We start from the raw sequence: 27,705 nt of genomic DNA, 5'->3' as shown, positions 1-27,705 counted from the left end.
GAAGATCCTTTTTTCCACCTTCAGTGCATCAGTTTCCACTTCTAACCAACCGGACTGCGGCCGGAAGAGCCGCGAGCACCGCTGAGGCAGCAGGGCAGGGTGGGGCGCAGCGGCCACGCCCAGGCGGAAGGCGCCGCTCACCGAGCGCGCACCCCTCCCTCCCTTCCGCGCTTCCCCGAAAGCTCCCGCCGGCCGAACTGGCGAAACAGGAAGGAACTCTGTCTCAGGCCTCAAGCTTCCCTACCCCTGGCAGCCGGCCTCCGGTCTTCAGAAGGAGGAAGGCCAGTAAACCCCAAACCTTCTCCGGTCCAGGACCCACACCCAGATCGTCGCTAAGAACCAAGCGCTTCTCAGGCGGCCCCGGCGAGCGCCCAATTTAGGGTAAAGGCATCCAGCCAATCAGAGCAGGGCTGCCGCCACCATGCTTACTATGGGCGGAAATAGGAAGGACCGCTTCGCGCTGGTAGAAAAACCGCAGAAGACGGACACCGTGCGATTAGCCACGTTGACGATAACGGTTAGGTCGCTTGACCTCAATTAAAATGGCGACCGTAGTCGCTTCACTAACGCGTGAACGGTACCTGGGAGGCTTCCGGCGTCGGGCCGCAGAGCAAGACGGGAAACGATTTTAAACTGAGGCGGCGGCTGAGGAGGCTCGGTGGCCGTTCTCAAAGGCGGGGTGTCAGAGCTGGCCTTCCGAAGGGCTCCGGTGGAGAGGGGCGAGTTGTGACCCCCTGCCCCTTGCTCCTCCCCTCCTCAGGCAGAAGCCGACTCCGCAGGAGCGAGGGTCGCAGAGCGGGCGGTTGGTCGCGGAAAGGCCCCTCCCCGGGTGAAGTTGCGGGACGTCCGAAGACGCCGAGGTCTCCTTCCTGCGCGGTTTGTGTTCCTGGTGAACCCACTTCTTGTGGAGCGAGAGGGAATTTGGGAGAGCCAGCGGTTCCTCCGTTTTGGCGGCTTTTTTTTTTTTTTTTTAAACTTAAGGGGATTTTAGTATCAACCTCAAATTTAGGAACCAGATGAAGAATGATTCGTGAAGCCGGCATGGGCGACAGCGTCATCACGGCATTTTATTGGTAAGACGCTTTGTATTTGTCCAGGACTGGCGGTAAAGTTTATGTTGTGCTCTGTTGTGTGCTCGTCATCTTCGCAGCACTTGGGTGTTTAGGTGGCTGCACACTGCGTGCTTGGCACTGGGCCAACCATTGGCGGTGGGATGACACCATTATCGGTGACAATGTAGAAAAGTGAGTTAGGTCAGGGTCCCTTCCTTCATGGATTCACCACAAGAAAAACAACTAACTTGTAACTATGTGGTATGAACTACAAGTGCGAGAGGAGCCGGTGGTGCTCCCTGGATACCGGCCAGCCTCTGAGGACGTGAAGCCCGCGGGATGAATTGTTTTAGTTCAGGGAGGAGAGCATTCTTGGTTGGCTGTAGGCTGAATTAAAAAGTCAGGGCACAGAAGCCAACCTGATAGGCACGAAGGGCAGTAGTAGGGTGATGACCAGTCCAGGGTAGGGAGCATCTATTTGGGTGTAGGGCAGTGGTTCTTAACCTTTTCAGAAATTCAGAAATACTGGGCCTTGCTTCATACCCCTCCACCACCAAATACACATGCATATGACATTTTGGATACAGCCTTAGAGGGTTGTTGGATTTTGGAAAGGTCATATGTGTATAGATCTTGGGCTAAGAACTCTTGAAGTAGAAAATGAACCTGGATAATCTCAAATAATGAGATCAGATAATGTAGCGCTATGAAACTAAGAGCAGTTCTGACTTCATCTAAAAGATGTATGGGAATTTTTTTTTTTTAAGATTTTATTTATTTATTCATGAATACATAGAGAGGAAAGAGACACGGGCAGCGGGGAAGCAGGCTCCATGCAGGGAGCCCGATGCGGGACTGGATCCCGGGACACCAGGATCACGCCATGGGCCAAGGGCAGGCACCAAACTGCTGAGCCACTTAGGGATCCCCAGATGTGTGGGAATTGTTAAGGGATCTCCAGCAAAGTAATGACAGGATAGAAGTGGCGTCTATGGACCACTAGTTATGGACTGAGAAAGGGGGTTAAGACTGGGACATTAAAATAATGAGTCAAGACATATTTTTAACCTCATAATTATTGGGTAGGACAAAATCGCACATTTTTGAGTGCGGAGTAAGAGAGTAAAATAGATGTAAGTCACTTTCTAATCTTTCATGCATGGATTGGGATATTTCACATTACCATAATTGAATACTTAGGGGAAAGATTTTCCCAAAACCAACGGTCTCAGTGCTAATAGCCTTTTTCTCACCTAGATAGATTTTTAAATCTTTTTTGGAATTTGTAGCATTTCTCTTTTAAGGAGTCAAATTCAGCAGGGCATATTTTTGCCTTGAAATTGATCCCTATTGAAAGGCAATGTGAAAAAAGGAGTTAAGAGCACCTACTCTGGCATTATCTTGTCTGGGTTCAGTAAATGTATGACTTTGGCAAATTACTTCTTTTTCTTTTTGTCTAACTGGGAATATAACAAACGACCTCATGGGGTTTGAGTATTAAAGGAGACAATATTTGTAGGGGCTTGGATAAGAATCTGGCACCTGGTGAATACTTAATAAATGTCAGCAATTAATCCAAATTAAAATTTGAAAGAAACATTCTGTGTAGATGGGACTCATTAAAATTCTCCCCTCTCTTTGTTTTTTTAAGACCGAGCGCCAGTGAAGGGGTGGGTGTAGGGGAAAGAGAGAGAATCTCAAGCAGGCTCCATGCCCAGCCCATGGAGCCCCAACCTAGGGCTCGATTTTATGACCCTGAGATCATGACCTGAGCTGAAATCAAGAGTCAGACTCTGACTGAGCTACCCAGGGGCCATAAAACGTCCTTTTAAAGAGGTAATTCAGTATGCATTTAAAGGTAAAATGCTTTAAAGTAGCTGCTGCTTAAGTTGGTGGTGTATGATCTTGCTTGGGCATTATGTGAGCATTGCGATACATATTTATAAAGTTTTGTGCAAGATACAGGTGGTGTCCTACTTCGACATAATGAAATTTAAATACTCTATTAAATACAAGGTTTCGTTTTTTTTAAGGATTATATTTATTTCTTGGAGAGAGAGAGAGTGTGCAAACACAAGTAGGGTAGGGGAGAAGCATAGGAAGAGGGAGAAGCAGACTCTGCTGAGCAGGAGAGTCCATGCAGGGCAATCTTGGACTCTAGTATCATGACCTGAATGGAAGACAGATGCTTTTTTTTTTTATTTGTTTTTATTGAAGTTCGATTTGCCAACATATATATAGTGTAACACCCAGTGCTCATCCCATCAAGTGCCCTCCTCAGTGCCTGTCGTCACCCAGTTACCCCAACCCCCAGGCCACCTCCCCGTCTGCAACTCTTTGTTAATTTCCCAGAGTTAGGAGGGAAGACAGATGCTTTGCCTTTTTTTTTTTTTTTTTTTTTTTTAAAGATTTCATTTATTTATTCGAGAGAGAGAAAGAGAGAGAGGCAGAGGGAGAAACAGGGAGAAACATGCAGGGAGCCTGACATGGGACTCAGTGCCGGGTCTCCAGGATCAGGCCCTGGGCCCAAGGTGGTGCTAAACCGCTGAGCCACCCGGGCTGCCCGGAAGACAGATGCTCAACCCCGACTGAGCCACCCAGGCACCCCTGCAAGTTTCATTTGAAAAACTTTTTTCAAAGGGTAATTGTGCCAGTACTTGGGAGTAATTATTGTAACTTTTCTTTTTTTTTTTTTTTTTTTTTTTAAGGTTTTATTTATTTATTCAGGAGAGACACAGAGGGGCAGAGACACAGGCAGAGGGAGAAGCAGGCTCCATGCAGGGAGCCCGACGCGGGACTTGATCCTGGGTCTCCAGGATCACACCCTGGGCCGAAGGCGGCACTAAACCGCTGAGCCACCCGGGCTGCCCAATTATTGTAACTTTTAAATTGTAATTCCTTTCAATGAAAGTTATAATTTCAGAGTTCTATGAAATTTTTCTGTTCAATTAAACTGATACTTGTTAGGGGAAGTAGGCAGAGGGAGGATGGATTAAATGCGTGATGGGAGGGCACTTGTGATGAGCACTGAGTGTTATATGTAAGTAATGAACCACCGAATTCTACTCATGAAACTAATATTACACTGTATGTTAACTAACTGGAATTTAAAGAACTTAAAACTACCAAAAAACCCCAAAAAACAAACCCCAAACCCACCCCAATACTTGCTAACAAAGAACACTCAGCATTATATTAGGGTAATTATACAAGAGATATATAAAGCATGGTTTCAGTCAAAGTTTTTTAGTCTGGGGAAGAGATCTCATTCTATACACATACAGCCATGCCCCGATACACATTGCTTCTAGGAATGAGCTACTGATCCAGACAGAAGTGTATAAAATAGGTATTCTGGGGAAAAAAGATTAACAAAACCCTACTACTTGAAAAGAGATCAGATTCAAGCATGGTCCTAAAGGAGGTGGGATGGGAAAAGGATACTTCAGATAAGGAACATGATTGATAGGCAAAAACACGAAGACGAGAATATGGGCCAAAAAGAGTGATACTGACTAGATGATCAAGGAGAGCTACTTATCTAGGACAAGTAGGGTAAGGGCAAGCTGAATTATGAAAGATCTTAAATAACAGAAAAGTAGAATTTTTCTCATCACTGTAAAGTTTTTTGCCCAGGGTGACTAGTAATAAAGTGTCATTGCTGAAGAATGGATTACCAAATTCCTTTATAGTAAGGACAAGAACCAGTGAAACTGTGAGCATGAATTAACTTTTTAGTTAACTTTTAGTTTTATTTCTTTTTATGTAGACCATGGATTCTTATGAGTCAACTCATCAGCACATTGCATCCTCAAGGCTTAAAGATTACTTTATAGGTGCCACCCCTTTGCAGAAACGATTAGAATCAGTCAGGAAGCAGACTTCATTTGTCCCAACTCCACCTCGAAGGAAAATTCCTCAGTGTTCACAATTACAGGTATGCCTTTTATGTTCGTTCATGTTACTCAATAATTGAGAATATCTGTGAGCAAAACATTTTGATTTTTGTTACTTTTTAATAGTATTTTTAGTATCTTCTTAATCTCTCAGGTAATTAAATAAATGAGAAATAGCAAAAACAAGCAATTATTCACACTATCAATACCGCCCCTCTTATGTCCTTTAACTTCCATTAATCTGGAGCATTTCCACGGTATTTCTTTGTCTTTTATGACATTGATGTTTTGAAGAATGTAGTTTCCTCCCTTTTCCTTTTTATTTTTTATTTTTATTTTTTTAAAGATTTTATTTATTCATGAGAGACACACAGAGAGAGGCAGAGACACAGGCAGAGGGAGAAGCAGGCTCCATGCAGGGAGCCTGATGTGGGACTTGATCCTGGGTCTCCAGGATCACGCCCTGGGCTGAAGGCGGTGCTAAACCGCTGAGCCACCAGGGCTGCCCCCTTTTCCTTTTTAAATAGAATATTTTTAATTTTGTGTTTGATATTTCCTCATGGTTAGATTGATGTTATGTATTGGATGGAATATAGCATAGAGGCTATTGTGTTGTTCTTGGGGAATAACATCTGGTAGTACATAGGTGGTATCAATTTTGATTATCCTGTCAAGATGTTGCCCAGAGATTACTGTTTTATTCATCTCTGCATCTGATAAGCAGTCTGGGATACACTTTAGGATAATGTAAATATTCTGTTCCTCATCAGAATTTCCCCTAATACTTACTATCCATGGATAATTTTTGCCTGATTCTATCTTTATCATGATATTCACAGTATAATGATTTTCGAACTCCATTTGTTTCATATTTACTAGCCAGCCTTTGGGATTCTATTGTAAACCCTTCTTATTTCTCCACCATTTATCTATCTATCTATCTATCTATCTATCTATCTATCTATCTATCTATCCATCTATCAGATTTAATTTTTTTTTGTTTTTCAAATTTTTCTGAATCATTACTAAATTATTTTGGTGTTTATATTGTCTCAGATTTGTCTGCTGGCAATAGTCTCTGTTTCGATTATTCATAAACAACTCTGAAAGTTTATCAAATTAGTTATTTGTGATTTTACCAGAACTTGAAATAAAACCCTAGTCATGCAGGTTTGACGTATGGTTTTATTTTTTAAATATTTATTTATTTATTTATTTATTTATTTATTTATTTATTTATTTATTTTTTTAAACCTTTGTTTTTTTTTTTTAATTTTTTATTTATTTATGATAGTCACACACACAGAGAGAGAGAGAGAGAGAGAGAGAGAGAGAAGCAGAGACATAGGCAGAGGGAGAAGCAGGCTCCATGCACTGGGAGCCTGATGTGGGATTCGATCCCAGGTCTCCAGGATCGTGCCCTGGGCCAGAGGCAGGCGCCAAACCGCTGCGCCACCCAGGGATCCCTAAATATTTATTTATTTATTTTAAAATTTTATTTATTCACGAGAGAGAGAAAGAGAGGCAGAGACACAGGCAGAGAGAGAAGGCTCCCTGCAGGAAGTCTGATGCGGAACTCAATCCCCGGACCTGGGATCATGCTCTGATTCCAAAGATGCTCAACCGTTAAGCCACCCAGGCATCCTTGATGTGTGGTTTTAGAAACATAGCAAGGAGACTGGCTGATCAGTCACCCATACTTCCCGGTCATCTTGTTTTCTTGTCAATATTTTGTGCCTTGTATCTTTTGAGATATGGAAAAATTTTTGTTTCTTTCTGAAAAGTTTCTTAGATTACTAGTGCTGGTAATGAAAGTGATAGTTCCTAACTATAAAACAGAACTTATATATAAATTAAAGAATAGAATGTCTATTTCCTTATCTTTATGATACAATTTTCCTGTATCCTTTGATCATAACTTTTTATACCAGTTTTGTAAAAGTTGCCATGAACACTCTAGTCAGAACAAATATTTATCAAATAGACAACTGTAATGAAAGTTCCAAAAGATAGTTGGAGCTGTAAGACTATGTCGTAAAGTATGGATTTTATAGAAAAATTCAATTCAGGATAAAAGTAGGAACCTGCACAGGGGTGTATGTGAAGCTCCTCAATAATGCCATGGGGCCAATATAGAGGAAGTGGCTTTTTTTTTTTTTTTTTTTTTTGGATGGTGCTTGTGGTTCTAATAGGGCATGGGAAGAAAGATCCCAAGTATCTTTTTTTTAAATTTTTTTATTTTTTAAGATTTAATTTATTCATGACAGTCACAAGGAGAGAGAGGAAGAGACAAGCAGAGGGAAAAGCAGGGTCCTTGCAGGGAGCCTGATGCTGGACTTGATCCCCAGACCCCGGAATCACGCCCTGAGCCAAAGGCAGACACTCAACCACTGAGCCACCCAGGCATCCTCCAAGTATCTTTTTATTTAATCTGTCGATACTGACATTGTATCATAGAGTGTATTTACTGCCAAACATTTAAGAAAATTATCTAATTAAATCTAATCAAATTAGATGCTCCAGGAATAGTTACTATTTTCAAAATCTATAATTTTTAATTTCTAAAAGTAAAATATAAATGTTCATCCAATAAGTTTATTGAACAGCTGTTCTAGATGGCAATGTTCTAGATGTTAGAGATATAGTACTTAATAAAATAGACAAAATCCCTGTTCTCATCATACTCCTACTCTAGCAAGGAAGACAGACAGTAAAAAATCAGAAATATGTCATATAGTAAATGCTGTGAGGGAAAAAAAGCATGTTAAGGAAATATAAAGTGACAAAATTGGAGTGAGACAAAATTAGATAGGGTGGCTTGCTTGAGTGACATTTGGACAGATGTGAATGAAGGAAAGGAACATTCCATGTTCTTCATGTGGGAAGAGTATTCTGAGGTGAAGGTACTGCAAATGAAAAGGCTTGTTCAGGGATCTTCAGGGTCCTACAGGCTACTTTGGCTGCAGTGTAAAGATCAGGTATCTACTAGTAGATTTGTTTTTTGTTTGTTTTTTGTATATTTTTTTATTGGAGTTCAATTTGCCAACATATAGTATATCACCCAGTGCTCATCCCGTCAAATGCCCCCGTCAGTGCCCGTCACCCAGTCATCCCAACCCCCTGCCCACCTTCCCTTCCACTACCCCTTGTTCATTTCCCAGAGTTAGGAGTCTCTCATGTTCTGTCACCCTCTCTGATTTTTCCCACTCGTTTTCTCTCCTTTCCCCTATAATCCCTTTCACTATTTTTTATATTCTCCGTATGAGTGAAACCATATAATACTTGTCCTTCTCTGATTGAGTTACTTCACACTTCACTCAGCATAATACCCTCTAGTTCCATCCATGTTGAAGCAAATGATGGGTATTCGTTGTTTCTAATGGCTGAGTAATATTCCATTGTATATATAGACCACATCTTCTTTTTTTTTTTTTTTTTATAGATTTTATTTATTTATTCATGACAGACAGAGAGAGAGAGAGAGAGGCAGAGACACAGGCAGAGGGAGAAGCAGGCTCCTTGCAGGGATCCCGATGTGGGACTCGATCCCGGGTCTCCAGGATCACACCCCATGCTGAAGGCGGCACCAAACCGCTGAGCCACCAGGGCTGCCCCCACATCTTTTTTATCCATTCATCTTTTGATGGACACTGAGGCTCCTTCCACAGTTTCGCTATTGTGGACATTGCTGCTATAAACATTGGGGTGCAGGTTTCTCGGCTTTTCACTGCATCTGTATCTTTGAGGTAAATCCCCAGTAGTGCAATTGCTGGGTCGTAGGATAAGAGGGTTCCCCTTTCTCCACATCCTCTCCAACATTTGTTGTTTTCCGTCTTGTTAATTTTCACCATTCTCACTGGTGTGAGGTGGTATCTCATTGTGGTTTTGATTTGTATTTCTGTGATGGCAAGTGATGCAGAGCATTTTCTCATGTGCTTGTTGCCCATGTCTATGTCTTCTTTGGTGAAATTTCTGTTCGTGTCTTTTGCCCATTTCATGATTGGATTGTTTCTTTGCTGTTGAGTTTAATAAGTTCTTTATAGATCTTGGATACTAGCCCTTTATCTGATATGCCATTTGCAAATATCTTCTCCCATTCTGTAGGTTATCTTTTAGTTTTATTGACTGTTTCTTTTGCTGTGCAGAAGCTTTTTATCTTGATGAAGTCCCAGTAGTTCATTTTTGCTTTTGTTTCCCTTGCCTTCATAGATGTATCTTGCAAGAAATTGCCGTGGCCAAGTTCAAAAAGGGTGTTGCCTGTGTTCTCCTCTAGGATTTTGATGGATTCTTGTCTCACATTTAGATCTTTCATCCATTTCGAGTTTATCTTTGTGTATGGTATAAGAGAATGGTGTAGTTTTATTCTTCTGCATGTGGATGTCCAATTTTCCCAGCACCATTTATTGAAGAGACTGTCCTTTTTCCAGTGGATAGTCTTTCCTGCTTTGTCGAATATTGGTTGACCTAGTAGTAAATTTGTATTAAATATTTAAAATACCGTGATTAAGAATTAGGAAATATTAGTAAGTGAGAATTTAAACTTTTTTTTGTCTTTTTTCTGTAGGAAGATAATGATCCTCAAAAAGTTGCATTCCTTCTGCATAAACAATGGACTTTATATAGTTTAACTCCCCTATATAAATTCTCCTATACTAATCTCAAGGAGTATGCTAGTCTTCTGAGTGCATTTATTGCTGCTGAAAAGCAAAAAGGGCTTGCTGTGGAAGTGGGAGAAGACTTCAACATCAAAGTGACTTTCTCCACTCTCCTAGGAATGAAAGGAACACAAAGAGACCCTGAAGCATTTCTTGTCCAGGTATGTTACAGGGGAAAAGAATCTGCACTGGCTTGATTTAGAGATTGTGGTATTTAAATGGTATTTTCTTACCATTTAAAAAAATTTTTGTGCTTGTGATTTAGAATCTATTATATGTCTTGTTTGACCAAATTATAGTAATTAGATATGGCCAACTTAAAAAGCTTTTTTCCAATTACATTATAGTCATGTTTATTTTAGAAAACTTTGGAAATACATAAAAATACAAAGAAAATTGAATACAAAGGAAACAGTTTAACATTTTGGTATATATATGTTTGGCAATAGACAACCTGAGGAAGCTTCAATTTATTAAAGAAATTGAGTCAATACTTTCCAAAATAGAAAGCACCAGGCCCAGAGAGGTTCACTGGTGAATTCTGCCAAACATTTAAGGAAGAAATTGTTTCAATTCTCACCAGTCTTTTCAGAGTCTGGGGCCAGAGGGAACACTTCCTAACTTAATTCTGTGAGGCCAGCATTACCCAATACCAAAACTAGACCAAAAGGGGATCCCTGGGTGGCTCATTGGTTTGGTGCCTGCCTTCAGCCCAGGGCGTGATCCTGATGTCCCGAGATGGAGTCCCACATCAGGCTCCCTGCATGGAGCCTGCTTCTCCCTCTGCCTGTGTCTCTGCCTCTCTGTCTCTCATGAATAAATAAATAAGATCTTTAAAAAAACAAACTAAAAAAAACAAAAAAACAAAACTAGACAAAGATTATTAAATCTACAGATCAATATCTCTCATGAACATAGATATATCTGTCTGGCTATCTGGATCTACTAAAACTGGGATTGTATTGTGCATAGTTTTGCATATGGCCTTTTTAAAAAATAATAATGTTGTAGATAACTCCTCATGTCATTAAGAATGCTACATTTTTGTAAGTATATCTGTATAATTCTATGGACTAAATTTAAATTCTTAGAGGTGGATTTTAGCAAAAAAAAGATATATATGTATATATATTTATATGTATAACCTATTGTCATATAATGTAATATATCATGCCAAGTTACTCTTAGAATTGTAACATTCCTTTCTATGTGTAATATTTAAAAGTAATATGGACTATCTTTGGATTTATTAAGAAACTGGATTTATGCCTGGTACTTCTGTTTCTTCTGAGTGAACTTGTCTTAGTCATAAATTAAATCTGAAACAGTCAAAAAGGCCTAATTTTGTTTATTTGTATACATCAGGGGTCAGCAAACTGGCCTGTAGGCCAAATCTGTTTTTGTTTTTGTTGCTGTTTTTCTAAAGAAGATTTTATTGAAACAGTACTGCTTTCATTTGTTTACATATTGTCTATGGCTGCTTTTGTGTTACAACAGGAAATTTGCTACAGAGATCATAGGGCTTGCAAAGCCTAAAATATTTACTATCTGACTTTCACAGAAAAAATTTGCTATCCCCCGGTATAGATCATGGTATTGACAAGGATCTTCAAGATTCGTAGGATTAGGTTTAGCTGCATAAAACAGAAAGCCTAAATAACTGTGAATTAAATGTCTATCTTCAGGTTTAATAGATAGAAGCTTTTTTTTTTTTCTTTTTCAGTGGGTACTATGCCACCTCATTAAAAGGACAGTTTTATTGTGGAAGGAAAAACAGGTACTGGATAGACAATTAGCAGTCTTTGTCAAATGAAGGAGTTGATGCCCAGAGAAGTAATGTGATTTGCATGTCGACAGGCAGATATTCTTTTGAGGAATAAAAGTGACTACTTGAATTCTTAGTAGAGTGTCCTAATAGTTTCCAAATTAAATCTCATTTCTTCACAGAATTACAGGACCTTTAGGTTGTTAAAGTGTGATGGCTTTAAGGCTTTTGTGTCTCTTAAAAAATCTCTTGAACAAGAAGGAGAAATATGCTAAAACTAACAATTTAAATAATTATCTCTAAAGGGGTACGATAATGGGATGTGAACTTCACTGGTGAAACTTTAAAACTTCTGTGAATATCTGGGAGGTGTGTTTGTCATATGGTTTATAGATTTGAAGTTTAAGAGAGTAGTCAATCTGCTGGAGGACATAATCAAGATTTAAAAAAATCTGAATGGATTGGCGCAATGGGTCAAATTGAAAGAGATTAAAATAGGAATAAACCTACCATTTCTGTATATTAGGGGGAGATTTACCTTTTTTTCAAGATTTATTTATTTTAAAGAGCATACAAGCAAGGGGAGGGACAGAGGGAGGAGAGAATATCAAGCCGACTGCCCACTGAGCACAGAGCCTGATGTGGGGCTCATTCTCTGGACCCTGAGATCACGACCTGAGGCAAAATTAAGAGTTGGCTGCTTAATTGACTGAGCCACCCAGGTGCCCCAAGATTTACCTATTAACAGCAAAGATGAATAGGGATAATTTATGTAAAGCTGTCAACTAAAAATTAGAAAACTACTGCAATCTAAGATTTTATTAAGAGTAGTATAATCTAGGTTAAAGATGGTCATAGTCCTTTAATCAGATCTTTTTGAAGTAATTATATTCACTTATGAATGACTCCCGGGCAGAAGACTTTCAGAGTGATATATTGTATATGTCATAAGAGGAATGTTTGAAGAAACCGGAGATTTTGAACCTGAAGCATTACATATGATAGGGATAATCAAATATTTGAAGGGTTTTTCCTGTAGAAGAGAAATTAGATTTGATTTGTTTTACATGCACATAAGGAAAAAAACAGGACCTACAGGTGGAAACTGTGGACCTAACATATTAAAGAACATTTTTAAGTTGATAGAGCTGCTTTAGGAAATCCTGAATTCTTCCTTCATGGAAGGATTCAAGCACATTGAATTTGGTGACTTTTTACAGTACCTCCTCAAGTTGAGATTTTGAGATTCTTTTTTTCAGGATAGTATACTTGGTTATACCATATTGGCATTCCTTATTGCATTTTGGCTGCACCAAGATCTTGCCATATACCATGTCCTAATAAGACTATAAGGAGAAAGGTCAGTTAACTTGATAAACCCTAAAAATGATTAGGGAGATTATTCTTTTTTTCTTTTTTCTTTTTTCTTTTTTTGGCAAGTAGCACAACATACGTTTCTATTTTTCAATGTACTAATTTTGAGAAGATGTAATTTAGGAGTAAATGTACTTTTGAACTTAATGAACCTTTTTTTTTTCCTTTGTAGATTCTGTCAAAATCTCAATTGCCGTCTGAGAACAGAGAACATAAAGTGTTGTGGACTGGTTGGTTCTGCTGTATATTTGGAGACAGTCTTCTGGAGACTGTTTCAGAAGATTTTACCTGTGTCCCCTTATTCCTTGCAAATGGAGCAGAGACGAATACAGCCATAGTAGGAACCTGGTTTCAGAAAACTTTTGATTGTTACTTCAGTCCCTTAGCAATCAATGCATTTAATCTTTCCTGGATGGCTGCTATGTGGACTGCATGCAAAATGGACCAGTATATGGCAGCTACTGAATTTCTTTGGTCTGTACCCTGTAGCCCTCAAAGTCTGGACATTTCTTATGCCATACATCCAGAGGATGCAAAAGCTTTGTGGGACAGTGTCCACAAAACACCTGGGGAAGTTACTCAGGAAGAAGTTGACCTATTCATGGACTGCCTATACTCACATTTCCATAGGCATTTCAAAATTCATTTATCAGCCACAAGGTTGGTCCGTGTTTCCACATCTGTAGCTTCAGCACATACTGATGGAAAAATAAAGGTTAGTTTGAACAAATCTAGTTATGTAATTTTTCCTTATTGTTACGTAGTTTTCAAAATGTATGGCATTTGTATTTTCCACATTGAGGAAGCACAATGGAATGCTAATTTGAGACAGTAGAGATATTTTATTATATACTTTATAAATGATTTACTAGAAAGTCTTCAGTCTCTACATACAGCTTTATAATACTATATGCTGTGTGCTAGAGACTTTGGTAATAATAGGAATTATTTTGTAGTAACTTTGAAACTAAAAATTGTTTTGTTAAACTTTGAAATAATTACTGGAGCAACAGAGGATTTTGTGTGTTAGAAAATTATAGCCAGAAGTATATATGTTAGGCTTTTTTCTGGCTCCTGGGAAAGAAAGAATTAACATTTTTTACTCATTATCAAGTACTTGCTAGAGGAAGTATCAAATAAACTGAGAGTAGGCACCTAAATATAATAAAATATATTAATATATTTAAAATGTATTAAAGTATAGCCACAATAAACATGCAGTGAATATTGGTCTTTATCACTGTGCTAGGAGTTTAATTCACCTTAATTTTAATCTTTAGAGCAACGCTGTGGGTAGGTGTTTTTATTCACATTTTTATTTTTAAAGTTTATTTTTATTTTATTTTTAAAAATCATTAAAAGATTTCATTTATTTATTCATGAGAGGCACAGAGAGACAGAGGCAGGGACATAGGCAGAGGGAGAGGCAGGCTCCCCTCAGGGAGCCCGATGCGGGACTCGATCCATGAACAACAGGATCAGGCCCTGACCTGAGCTGAAAGCAGAGCTTAACCGCTGAGCCATCCAGGGGTCCCTATCCACATTATTTTTATTATTTTTTATTTTATTTTATTTCTTTTTCCACATTATTTTTAAACAAGGATACAGACCAAGATAGGTGAACCTTAATTAAGACCCCTTAATTGAGAAGGAGTCAATATTTGGACGCTTATCTCTTAGGTTCCAAAAATCTCATACTCTATAAGCGCTATATTAGTGTTTTCAAACTGAAAGTCATAATGCAATAGTAAGTTGGAAAATAATTTTGAGGGACACTGGGTGGCTCAGTGGTTGAGCATCTGCCTTCGGTTGAGGGAGTAATCCCAGGATCCAGGATCAAGTCCCACATCGGACTTCCTGTGAGGAGCCTGCTTCTCCCTCTGCTTGTGTCTCTGCCTCTCTGTCTGTCTCTCATGAATAAATAAATCTTTTAAAAAAAATAATTTTTATGGGAAGAGACCAGCTTTTAAAAAATGAAAGAAATATAATAGAAAATATAAAAATGAGTGTATACATGTGCTTGTACTGGGTCATGATATTAAACTTATTTCTTTGGTTTGTAGTAAAACATTTGAAAGATTATACTATACTTTGTTTCTTTGATATTATAAAGGAAAAAAATTCCATTTTAGCACTTTAGAATTCAGTGTTTATGAAGTCCTTATATATTTTATTTTATTTTTATTTTTTATTTTTAAAGATTTTTATTTATTCATGAGACACACACACACACACACACACACACACACACACACACACACACAGGTAGCGGGAGAAGCAGGCTCCATGCAAGCAGCCTGATGTGGGACTTGATCCTGGATCCAGGGATCATGCCCTGAGCCCAAGGCAGACGCTCAACTGCTGAGCCACCCAGGTGTCCCAGTCCTTGTATATTTTAAAATTTTGTTTTCATATGCTCTATTAGTAAGCTACATTTAAAAACTGCTATATATGTGTCTTAGGAATATGAAAGTGGTTCTTAAACACATTCATTTTATCTCATTCTACATCTAAGAGCCTCTTTTTTTTTTAAATTTTATTTATTTTAGAGGTAGAGTGAGCGAAGGGGAGGTGGGGGGAAGAGCAAAGGGAGAGGGACAAGCAGACTCCCTGCTGAGTGTGGAGCCTGATGTGGGGCTTGGTTTGGGGGGTTGATCCCATGACCCTGAGATCATGACCTGAGCCAAAATCAAGTCAGTTGCTTAACCGACTGAATCACCCAGGCGCCCCACTAAGAACCTCTCTTAATGATGTGAGATGGTAACTGACTCTTAGCTTCACACAATGCTATGATGAGAGCTAACATTTTAAAATTTATTTTTATTTTTTATTATTTTTTAAAAGTATCTTTTTTTTTTTTTTAAAGATTTTATTCATTTATTTAACAGAGAGAACAAGAGAGCACAAGCAGGGGGAGCGGCAGAGGAAGAGGGAGAAGCAGGCTACCAGATATGGGGCTTGATCCTAGGACTCTGGATCATGACCTGAGCCAAAGGCAGATATTTAACCAACTGAGGCACCCAGATATTCAAACATTTAAACTTTTTTTTTTGATAGCTAACATTCATTAAGCACTAATCGTGCAAGGCATTATTAAGCTTTTTGTATATACCGTCTCATTTAGTTTTTCACAACAATCTATTTATATAGGTTGTAAAGAGGAAACTAGCACAGGGGATAAGTAGGTTCCCCGAGATCACATAGCTACTAAGTGGAGTTTGAATTTGAAACCAGTCATTTGACTCAAAAGCTTATGCTTTTAACTGCAACAGTGTACTGCCTCTCTAAAGTTTGGAATTAGTGTATTAACCAGATTTCTGCCATCTGCTTAGTTTCTATAAGATACTTTTGGAATCATAAGTTCCTTTGAGAAGAAGGAAGCTCTGGAACCTCTTTCTAGATAACGTACATACTCAAATTGTATATAAATCCAAGGGATTCAGGGATTCCCTTTCTCCCCTTACTCCTTATGCAGATAGTCCATCCACAAAGTCAGGATAAATAAGAACTTTAATTATTTCTAAGTACTATTGACTAACAGTTGTATATTTATTAAAGTTAGTAGTCTTCATTAAATAAAATCTATTTGAGAGCATCAGTGGTTTGGGTTCATCTTAGCTTGCAGATAGGGAATTTAAAATAAGCCCAGAGTTTATCAAATATCACACTGCTTTGTTATAATTCTAATTTTAAGTGTTTATTTTTTTTGTGTGTGTGTGTTTTTTTTCAGATTCTGTGTCATAAATACCTTATTGGAGTCTTGGCATACTTGACAGAACTGGCAATTTTTCAAATTGATTAAAGTCTTGTGGGTACTATAAATGATGGATTATATACTTTTTTCTCACTGATTATTTGCCTAATTGCTATACGGAGGGGGCCTGCAGGAGAAATATGCATCTGTGTCTGCATCTGTTTTCCTCTCGGTGCCTTTGGGATTGCCCAGATTGAATTCAGGAAGGATCTAGAAGAACAAAGAAGGTGGTAGCGAATGAATCACAGCCAAGTGCTTGATAATAGTCATGCTGATCTGGGATGCCAGTCTCTAGAAAATGCTGAGTTATTTTCTTGACCATGTTTCTAAAAAAATATGTAATGTTTTTTATATCAAAATTTTAGGATTCAAATAAGTAATCTCTAATATTGAGTATTTCTGATTTGGGTCTTTAAAACCTTCAGTTCCTTTTAAGCATTTGAGAGTTGGATCCTGAGAGAATTTCTGTCTTCTAAAGACATTTTCCTAGATTTCACTGTAGAGAGTTGGCAATCAAAATCTTCTCCAGAGGAAACTAGAGATTAATATACACTTCTTAAAGCCACTGATATGCTTCTGTTTTTAATACTTTTCAATTATTGTTGCAATGTTGAATTAAATATTCACTTTTAAAATGAAGCAGTGTGTTTATCAGTGTCATGGTGACAGATCTTTAAATGTCTCAGGAATAATAAATTGTAGGCTTTGTCTCTAGCACAAATGTTACAAGCCAACAATTACTTGGAATCCTACAAATAGTGGAGTTGAAAGGCACCTGTGAGCCTTTTTTGAGGGCAGAAATTATCTTTTACTTTCATATCCCTGATTTTGCTTTAACACAGTGCTTGGTAAATAACTTCAGATTAAGTGAATGCATTTTAACCAACTCTTCCATTTTATAGATGCAAACTATGAGATTGAGCAATTTAGGAGACTTGCCCAAGATGTTATATCTAAATTTCTTCTTTTAATTTATTGAGAATAGGGAGATTTTGTTTTACTTTAGAAACGATGTTTTTAAAAACCTGTCCAAAAGGAAATAACTTTCATAGACTTTCATTCTAAAAAAAAGTTTTTCTTGTTTTTTTAAAGATTTTATTTATTTATTCATGAGAGACACAGAGAGGAAGAGACATAGGCAGAGGGAGAAGCAAGCTTCCTGTGGGGAGCCTGATGTGGGACTCGGTCTCAGACCCTGGGATCATGACCTGAACCAAAGGCAGACGCTCAACCATTGAGCCACCCAGGCATCCCAGTAGACTGTCATTCTAAAAGTTTAACTTCTGGAATGGGGTATTATTTTACATATACCACGAATAGCAGAGAGAGTGGAAAAAGCAAGGGCTTTGGAGTCACACAGTCATTCATTTAACTGATATTAAGCTCTTACAGTGTATTTAGAATTGTATTGAGTAACAGGGACATCTATGATGAAGACAAAGATCCTTATGTGGAATTATATTCTAGTGGAGGGAGGCAATAAAGAAAATAAGGCAGTACATTATGGAAAGGGGTGACTTTATACAGTATCAAAGAAGGTCTCTCAGAGGAAGTGACATTTGAGCTGAGTCCTGAATGATGATAGCTATATGAAGATGCATGGAAGGGTATGGTAGGCAGGTGAAATGATAAGATCACAGGCCTTGACATCGGTAAGAACTTGGCTTATTTGAGGAATAAAGGAAGTCTGTGTGGCTGGAGCATAGTGAGTAAGGGTGGAGTAGTATTAGATGAAATTGAAGAGATTATGTAGCAGAGACTTACTCCATTGGTTATGTCTCCCAGTTTTTGACTGGGCATGTGGCTGTCCAGAATAAAGACCTTTACGGGCCTTTCTCAGAGCTAGGTATAGTCCTATGACTAAGTTCTGACCCATGGCCTCTGAATGGAAGGGTCATGTAGAGCTTCCAGGAATCTTCCTTAAAAAGTAGGCATGTACCCTTTGCCTTTTTCTTACTCTTCTTCCATCTTTTCTGCTTGAAACACATGTAATGACTAGCCATTCTTTTTGGTCATGGGGATGCAGGTCAGGTCATAGGGGTGGTAGAGCATGGTCTGGAAGGAGTTTGTGCCTTGAGTATTTCTTGAAGCTGAACCTCATTGCCACCCTTGGGTGGTCTTCCTCTAGACTTATGTATCAAAGAAGTAACCTTTCTTTTTTTTTTTTTTTTTTTTTTTTTGAGAGGGAGGCATATAGGGGCAGAGAGAGAGAATCTTAAGCAGACTGCACCTCCAGCATGGAGCCTGACATGGGTTTGCTCTCACAACCCTGAGATCATGACCTGAGCTGAAATCAAGGATTAGTGCTTAACTGACTAAGCCACCCAGGTGTCCCAGAGAAGTACTTTTTCATTTTGTGTAAGCTATTGTTATTTTGTTATTAGTCAAACCTAATCCTGATAGAAGGAGGCAGGATCTACATCATCTAAGTTTTTGTCAATGCTGTAAAAAGACTGAATTTTATTCTAAATGGAGTGGGAAGCCATTGAAGTTTTAAGCAGGAGAGTAATACTACCTAATCTGTATTTCTTAAGATATAAGGGAGAATGAGTTATAGGTGGACAAGAGTGAAAGGGAAACAGTTAAAAGATTGTTAGAAATGGTACAACCTCTCTGGAGAAATTAGCAATATCTAGCAAAATTATGTAGGATTTACCCTTTGACCAGCAATCCCACTTCTAGCATTCTATTTCCAAAACTCACCAGCAAAGTAGAAATGAAGTTGTATAAGGCTATCTATTGCAATAGTATTTGTAGTAGCAAGACAAAAAAATCGAAATGCCTATCAAAGGGGGATTGCTTGAATAAATGATGGTGTTTGCTGTACAGTGAATTACCTGTATGTAACTATAAAAAGGTTTGAGAAAGATGTCTAATACTGCCATGAAGTGATCTTGATCTCTAAGATACGTTGTTGAGAGAGCAACATGTGGACAGTGTATCTATAGTGTGCTATCTTTTATGGAAGGAATGGGTGAAATATGAGCATGTGTATTTCTTTATGCTTCCAAAAAAACAATGGGAGGATAAGCCAAAAACTAATAAAAGTGGTTACTAATTTGGGGGAAGAAAGGAACTGGGTACAGGGGACAGGAATGAAAGTTAATACTTATGTCCCTGTTTACAGTTTGTTATGTAAGCGTTTTATATAATTACAAAACAAAATTGGATCAAAAAGAAAAAGCAATCCTTCAAAATTGAAAACATAAAACTGTAAGTTCATATGATAATCACTCAAGGGATTATTTTTAGTATCTTTAAATCCTAGTATTTTGACTGTACATTCAGCTTTATCTTAGGAAAAGAAGAGTGGCAAAGGAATGTACGTTGTATTTACATTGTTATTGGTATTCCTTGTTATTGGTATTATTGTTTTACCATCGTTTGTAATAAGATAAAGCTTAAAACAATGTTATGAATCAAGAGTTGGAGCATAAGAGAAAAGCTACACAATTATAAAGCTAAGTAGACACTAGGTGCTGTATGTTGGCAAATTGAATTTAAATTTAAAAATGTAAAAAAGTAAAAATAAAATAACGCTAAGTAGAAACAATGTAATGTTAAATTTGAATTGGACGGATCCCTGGGTGGTGCAGCGGTTGGCGCCTGCCTTTGGCCCAGGGCGTGATCCTGGAGACCCGGGATCGAATCCCACGTCGGGCTCCCTGCATGGAGCCTGCTTCTCCCTCTGCCTGTGTCTCTGCCTCTCTGTCTCTCTCTGTGTGACTATCATGAATAAATAAATAAAATCTTTAAAAAAAAAATTTGAATTGGAAATAGAGTGAACTGATTTATTTTCAAAATGTAAAAGTTTTTAATTTTGATGGAAGTCCAGTTTATCAATTATTTTCTTTTATTTCTTATGCCTTTGATATTATGTCTAAGAAATCATTGCTTAATCTGAGGTCCCAAAGAGTTAATACTCTTATGTTTTTCTAAGGATCTTATAATTTTAGTTTTAAATCTAGGTCTGTAATCCATTTTGAGTTTTTTATATATGGGATGAGGTAAGCATCCAAATCCATCTTTTTGGATATGGATATTCATTTATTCTAGTACCATTTATTGAAAAGACCGTTTTCCCCTGTCACCTTTCTTAAAAATCAGTTGGCAGTAGATGTTTATTTTTGGACTCTTAATTCTGTTTCATTGATGTCAGTTCCTATGCCAATACCACACTGTCTTGATTACTGTAGCTTTGTGGTGCATTTTGAAATTGGGGAGTGTGAGTCTTCTAGCCTTTCCTTTTTTTTCCAAGATTGTTTTGGTTATTATGGGTCTTTTACATTTTTAAATAATTTTATTTCAAAATTTCCTTCAACAGTGTTTTATAGTTTTCAGCATACAAATATTGCACTTTTTGGGTTAAATTTATTCCTAAGTATTTATTTCATGGTATTGAGGATGGAAAGAAGTTTTTTCAAAATAAGTGAAAGTTACTTTATTTTGGATAGGTAAGTAGCCAGGGAATTTCAGAGTAGAGTTACATGACCATCCATCCTAGATAGAGACAGTAAAATTTTACGTTTTCTGTTTTTGAAGATACACCTTTCAAAAATATGCTTGCACTTTTATACTTTTGGAATTGCTTTCTTAATTTCATTTTTGGATTGTTTGTTGTGAGTATATATTGCTCTTATATCGTGTGATCTTGGCAAACTTGTTTATCCTAGTAGTTTTTTCAGTGAATTCCTTAGGATTTTCTGAAAAGACTCATTATCGTTTGTGAATAAAGAGTTTTACTTAATTTCAGTCTGGATGCCTTTTATTTCTTTTTCCTGCCAAATTGCCTTGGCTAGAATCTCTACCATAGTGACAGTGAGAATGTAGTTTTATATTGTTCCTGATCTTAGTGGGAAAGCATATTTCACTCTTAAATATGATGTTAGCTGTAGGTTTTTTCATATATGCCCTTGGTCAGGTTAAAGCAATTCTCAATTTGTTGGTAGTTTTTATTCACGGATATTGGATATTATCAAATTATTTTCCTGCACCTATTCATGATTTTTTACTTAAAACTACACATTTCAGGGATGGTTGGGTGTCTCAGTGGTTGAGCAACTGCCTTTGGCTCAGGGCATCATCCCCGGGTCCTGGGATCAAGTGCCACATCAGGCTGCCTGCGGGGAGTCTGCCTATGTCTCTGCCCCTCTCTGTTTCTCATGAATAAATAAAATCTTAAAAAAAAAAAAAAACCCACCACAAAACTACATATTTTACTCCGTTTTGGTTCCTCATATGAGGAACTTAGAAGTAGCCACTGTGTCCTAATGAGTAAAAAGTTGAAGAGATTGAAAAAATCAACAAATCTTGGATCCATAAAGGGAGGACACAGGGTAAACTGTTCTCCAGGTTAGAGAATAGCACAGAGAACAGTGAATAAGTTTGAATCAGGGGATGTGGATTTGAGGTTCAGTTCCTACCATGTCCTTTTAACTTTCTAAGCTTCAGTTGTTTATAAAATGAAGAGGACTGCCAACTCAACCCAACTCTGAGCTCACTTCCTAGTTGTAGAAATCACTATGCAAATGATATTTTTACAGCAATGACATTTACATAATATGTACATTTTACCCAATAATACAACTTGACCACTTCAGTGGAAGAACAAAGTATAAGCCCTTAGGCTCCAATGAACTCTTTGGCCAGTATTATAGTTCCTGGGTCTCTGCTCTTGAATGACTGCCATATGAATTGCTACTATTGGGAAGTTTAATACTTACTGGAAGTCTAATCTCTAGAACTTTGTTCCTGTTCTCATTCCTTTCCTTTTCTTAAAAATATACGCAATAATAAAATCTTGGGAAGTGAATTTTGTCTTAAAGACTGACTTAATGATGCAGTACTATAAGGATCTCATAAAGTGTTTATACTTTTTTTAATGTTACATACCAGATTTACTTAGAGTCTGTTAGTATATTTAATCCCAGGCCATGTTTTAAGTGGAGGTGAAGTTGCAGTGTGGCACAGAAAGAGAAATGGAGTGGGATTTCGGGGAACTGATTTTTAATGTTGGTCCTATCATTGACTGTATTTACTCTTACCAAGGACATCCTTGGTTTTCAGTCTTAGAGAAATAGATGGGTTTGGATCAGATGAGTATTAAGAGTCCTTCTAGCTCAAAATTGTTATGATTCTAAGTGCTACACCAGAAAATAAGTTTAGAGGTTAGGAAATATAATACTATTGTATAAAATATATAATAAAAGTTCATAATTCTAGCTGGCAATCCTTTATTCCTTCATGTTGAAAGTACTTACAATGTTAAACTAAATAGCAAAGACACAAACACTAAAAAACATTAACCAAAGTTTTTTTTTTATGGTAAATACTACCTTTATTTAAAAAAGTTATACATGCTAGAAAAAAGCATAAATGATACATGTAAACAACTGTTTACCAAATACTTATTTTTTTCCTTGTAAAGGTGCAAATGATCTTTAAATGTAAACACAAAAGTTGCCAAACATTTTTGTAGTAAGGGGGAGGGAAGAGAAAGTTATTCCTTTTGGTTGTGGTTAAAGTCTTATTCAAAGATTTTCCAGCAAAATACATTGAAAATTGGTCTATGAACACAATGACAAAACTGACCACTGAGGTTTGTATCATTTTCTCCTTAAAAATTTTAACTTTTCACCAGAAAGTGCAATTTGAGAGTAACAGTGGCTTTATAGAGTGAGGATAATGATATGTTTGTATAAAAGAACCAAGATTTTACTAATAAAATGCCTCAATTTTACACTCGTTAGCGTGTACTATTACATGAACTGCAGAATTCATTCTCTTGGAGGCTGTGATTACAGGTAAGCCTCAGCTTCAGCAGGCCTGAGCAAGTGTAAATTGCATAACAGTATTCACTGGGCGGGGGGGGGGGGGGGGGGCGGGGGGAGAAGGCATTTCTCCCTGCTGGTCCTTAGTAGCAATAAGGAAACAAAAAGGTAAGTTGTTTGAGTCGATATTTTTGAACAAAAACTTTTGCAGAGTAGCACATGATTCTATTGGAGGATTCTCAAGACAGCATAGAAGAATGGTATACTGTTTTTATAGAGGCACTGAGCAGAGCTCTAGAGCTAGCAGAAATTCTATGAAAATACTATGAAAAAAGACTTTATAGTGGAAAACAAGTTCATATGGAAGGAAACAAGATGCAAACTTGCACTGATGAAAACGTTAGTGTCTGAGTCCTGGTTTTATCTAACATTCCTTTTGAATTGTACTATTTAAAATGAGTGTTTCCTTTTTTTTGTTTGTTTTTTAGATTTTCAAGTCTTCTGGTGCTTAGTGCAAGCATGATGGCTAAATAATACATTTTACATACCCTATCTTTGTCACTGATAGTTCTTGTAAGTAGTGGAGTCATGTGGATGGAGTGCTTAGAAATAACAATTAGATCATGTATAGCCCTTCTCCCTTTATTAGTATTTTCAAACTTAACATCTTAAAAATAAACTTTCTGCTTGGATTTTTTATCTTTTTTTTCTTTTCCTTTTTTAGTGGGAAGAAGGCTAAATCCAAAGCAAAACAAAATGACAAAAAAAACAACAAAAAACCCATGATAAATTAAAACCAAAAATAAATATTCTGCATGGAATTGAAAACTTTTGTGCAAAGGTGGCATCTTGCAGCTGAAGTACTTTCATTGTATTTGTATTTCCATATGTTGAGGCACCGGCAAAGAATAATTTGTTCTAATGTTTTCTTGAGCTATACAAAGCTCCAAAGTCAAAGCTCTCCAGAACACAGTGGAGCATGTACATGACTGTCTTCTAGGTGATCACCATATATGGGATTCACAATGTGTCATTTTAATAACTCCTACACCACCCCCGAGGCGACGGTAATTCATCCCACCATATAACCTGCAAAGAAAGAAACAAAATCAGATTCCAAAGCGCAAAAAGCACTGTTTCTTCTATAACTTAGATGTTAATTAAGCACGTGTTTCCTATCATAATATTTTTAGCTTCATACATCTCTTCCAAAGATTAGGACCTGGAATTGAGCACTGGCAAGTAGCAGAATTATTTCACACATTGGCTGAAAAGGTCTCATTTATAGGTTACTGTTTTAAGAATAAGAGAGTGTCATTCCCACATTTTGCATCACAACTTTATAACTTCACACCTAAATTGACTTCTAACAATTACACAGAACCATATATTCTACATTTTTGTGTCTAGTTTTGACCACGGCTATCTTATTTTCCTACTCACATTTCCCTCTGCCTAAATATCGATAATTTATTTTTATCCTTTTGCCTTATATGTATTCTCACAAACCTCCTCCTTTATGGAACAAACCTGGATATGAGTAAGTAAACTCAGCATCTAGTTTGTGACCTGTGAACAAGATCATCTTCAAAGCTAAAGATTCCCATGGAAAAGAATATTAGATCCTCTGTCAGCTGTAAGGTAAAACTGGCTTTAAGTTTGGGATATATAACTATAACAATTTAGATAGTAATCTCTTAACAGATGATCCTTGAGAATTTCATAAATATTACTCGGTCACATATTACTAATTCTACTTAGTGACAGTTACTGAGAAATAGGTCCTTATGTAGGATCGTAGTGATTAAGTAGCAGAAGTAAATCTGGCAATCTTCCCAAATTCCCATTAAACATCGAAAGCTGAATATGCAAGAAAATATGCCACAAGTGGGAGGCTCCTTTTCAGGAAAACTTCCCATTGTCTCTCCCTTACCTCTATTAGGTTTTGCTAAAATGTGACCTTGACAGTTAGGCCTTCCTAGGTCACATTTTAAAAGGAAGCTCCTCCCTGGACATCCTCACACCTCTCTGCTCTTTACCACAGTACTTCTATCCCTGACGTGGTACTGTTAGTCTCCTTCCTAGAATGTCCGATCAAGGAGGGCAGGGGATTTAGTTTTTGTTCACTGTGGTATCTCTGATGTCTAGAACACTTAGTAAATCTTTACTTAGTGAACAAGGTTGTGAAAATGTAATCTAGTAGAAGCCAAAAGTGTCCAATGTCTGACTTCTAGTCTGACTTTAGTATTGTGACTTGGTAGTCATACAGAGCCATGAGCCAAAGGCAGAATCCAAAGAACACCATTTAAACATCTGTAAAAGTGTGGCTTTCCCAGACATGAAGACTGTATTTTTTTTAAAGATTGTATTATTAGAGAGAGAGAGAGAGAGAGAGCATGAGCCAGGGAAGGGGGGTGGTAAAGAGGGGAGAGACTCCCCACCAAGTGTGGAGCCTGACATGGAGGCTTAATCCCAGGACCCCAAGATCATGACCTGGGCCAGCCAGCCAGGTCAGGTGCCTCCACTTATTTATTTTTAGAGATTTCTTTATTTGATATATATATATATATAAACAGCATGAGCATGGAGAGGGAGTACTGGGGGAGGGAAAAGCAGACTCCCCACTGAGCAGGGAGCCCAAGGCATAGCTCGATCCCAGGACCCTGAGATCATGACCTGAGCAAAGGCAGATGCTTGACTGACAGAGCCATCCAGGTGCCTCAGTTTTTGAATACTTAAATGCATGAGTAACATGATTTATGTGAATTTATAAGAACCACTTAAGCACTTAGGAAAGATTTGTTAAGATTGTTAAGACAAGAATTTAAAAGCAAAGTAAAATTAAACCTATAAATATAGTTTAACATAGTTAAGCCTCTTAAATGAGAGGTAGATTTCTTCCTAGAAGTGACTGTTAAAATTTAGTAGACTTTTTTTCTCTTTCTTTAGGTAGGCTCCCTGCCCAGCATGGAGCCCAATGAGGAGCTTGAACTCACAACCCTGAGATCAAGACCTGAGCTGAGACCAAGCAAGAATAGGATGCTTAACCAACTTGGACTTTAAAAGAGAAAATAATATATTTAAATACATTTTAAAAACTCAAGGAAAACAATGATTTTAAAATGAAATAAACTATTATTAAAAAAAAAAGTATCTACAATTTTTTTTCCTGTGCATAAAGCTGCCACTAAGAACATCATAAATTGTGACAGATTAGAAGCAAGAAATCTAAGTTCTAATTCTATGACTAACTTGCTTCATTTTATTTCTCAGTGCCTTACTTTCCTCAGCTGAACATGATGAGGCTAGAAAGGAAATTATTTTTTTCTGCTTGCCATCTCTATTATAAAACTGAACAGTTACCAAAGAGAAGATGTAAAATGTCAGCCACTTTAGAGCAAAGAATTCAAAATAAGCCATCAAATATGGGTAACTTGGAGCTCTCTTACGAGTATTGCAAAAGCACTTCTCAATGTATGACCATCCCAATTTTTAAGGTCATGGGCTACCTTATTCCCATGATTTTCAAGTCAGCAGTGAGGTGATCTGCAATGTAGCTTAAAGGTTACCTCCATGTATTGGCGTCAGGATCAAAAACTTCAATGGTCTTCAAGTACGTTGTGCCATCAAAGCCTCCTACAGCCATGAGCTGTCCGTTCACTACTGCAAGGCCAACCTACAGGACCAAAACACAGTGGCCACTGAAGAAGCCAGAGGATCACTGGGAAAATTTTAACTAGTTTCTAGATAAATCTTTTTAATAAAAGATAATTCTTTATGACTTTACATTCTGGCTTACTTGAACACAGGGGAAAAAAAGTAATGACAAAAATCTATTATATGTGGGAACAATAAAATTATATATTCAATCAGAATATTTATAAAGTTCAAAACATAAATTTCTAAATTTTTGGAAAAGCATCACTGGGAGCCAACAAGAACTTCCAAACTGCTCTCACTTCTTTTGGTATTTGCTTATTCTAACCCACTATCTAAAACTGCCACTAAAATTCTGTTTAAAATACAAACCTAACCATGCTGTCACTTCCCTCTAAAAAATTGCTAAGCCTCCCTACCACCTATGGGTAAGTTTAAAGTCCTTTCTAGGTCATTCAGGCCCTCCACAAATCCATCCTAGGCCATGTTTTAGCCTCACCTCCTTATGTACCCTATGCTGCAAGAATACAGATTTAACTGCTCTTCCCAGAAAATACCATGTTTTTCTGATATTGGAATAATACCATATTAGGATTATACTAGTAATACCTCCATACTTTTGCACATGTTGGTCCCTGGTTTTCTTTCCCTCTTCTAGAAAATCTTAGTTTTCTTTCACGGCCTAGCTTACATCTGACTTTTTCTGGTAAGTTTCTTCACTGCCCCCAAATACATTAAGCATATCCTCCCATGTTCTCTTACAATGCACATGCAACCGTTTC

General features: G+C 37.6%; 3 protein-coding genes and 1 long non-coding RNA gene across 9 annotated transcripts in view; 2 read left to right on the top strand and 2 right to left on the bottom strand.

The window, feature by feature from the left end:
* The window catches only part of DARS2 (aspartyl-tRNA synthetase 2, mitochondrial), a 29,009-nt gene extending 28,453 nt beyond the window's left edge, over positions 1–556 (bottom strand). The window contains exon 1 of one of the 4 annotated variants that reach the window (XM_077901724.1): positions 430–556. The gene's annotated coding sequence lies outside the window, so the exon portion shown is untranslated. Of the gene's footprint in view, positions 1–18; positions 399–429 lie in introns of those variants that run through there. The other 3 variants (XM_077901723.1, XM_077901722.1, XM_077901721.1) reach the window with 3 other exon arrangements.
* CENPL (centromere protein L) lies at positions 129–23,327 on the top strand. Of its 3 annotated transcripts, XM_077901729.1 has the most exons (6): positions 129–1,073; positions 3,761–3,929; positions 4,822–4,989; positions 9,513–9,764; positions 12,915–13,457; positions 16,473–21,243. In XM_077901729.1, exons 3-6 carry the CDS (start codon positions 4,825–4,827, stop codon positions 16,542–16,544), a joined length of 1,032 nt encoding a protein of 343 aa, XP_077757855.1. In that variant the 5' UTR covers positions 129–1,073; positions 3,761–3,929; positions 4,822–4,824; the 3' UTR covers positions 16,545–21,243. The 3 variants fall into 3 exon arrangements, with proteins under 3 accessions (XP_077757855.1, XP_077757856.1, XP_077757854.1); XM_077901730.1 differs by lacking the exons at positions 3,761–3,929; positions 16,473–21,243 and adding an exon at positions 23,246–23,327; XM_077901728.1 differs by lacking the exon at positions 3,761–3,929 and having other exon boundaries at positions 131–1,073.
* Positions 22,798–27,705, bottom strand: part of KLHL20 (kelch like family member 20) — a 54,950-nt gene continuing 50,042 nt past the window's right edge. Inside the window, exons 11-12 of the mRNA XM_077901727.1 lie at positions 26,836–26,942; positions 22,798–24,355 (exon numbers count right to left, since the gene is read on the bottom strand). Of these exons, the coding sequence (XP_077757853.1) occupies positions 24,271–24,355; positions 26,836–26,942 (192 nt within the window). The 3' untranslated portion in view covers positions 22,798–24,270. The remainder of the gene's footprint in view (positions 24,356–26,835; positions 26,943–27,705) is intronic.
* LOC144316164 (uncharacterized) lies at positions 23,386–27,047 on the top strand. Its single transcript, XR_013381997.1, has 2 exons — positions 23,386–24,907; positions 26,216–27,047. It is a non-coding gene; the product is annotated as an uncharacterized LOC144316164 (long non-coding RNA).

Source organism: Canis aureus, chromosome 6, assembly GCF_053574225.1.
Source record: "Canis aureus isolate CA01 chromosome 6, VMU_Caureus_v.1.0, whole genome shotgun sequence".
NCBI classification, from domain to species: Eukaryota; Metazoa; Chordata; class Mammalia; order Carnivora; family Canidae; genus Canis; species Canis aureus.
This window is presented reverse-complemented; position numbering and strand designations above follow the sequence as displayed.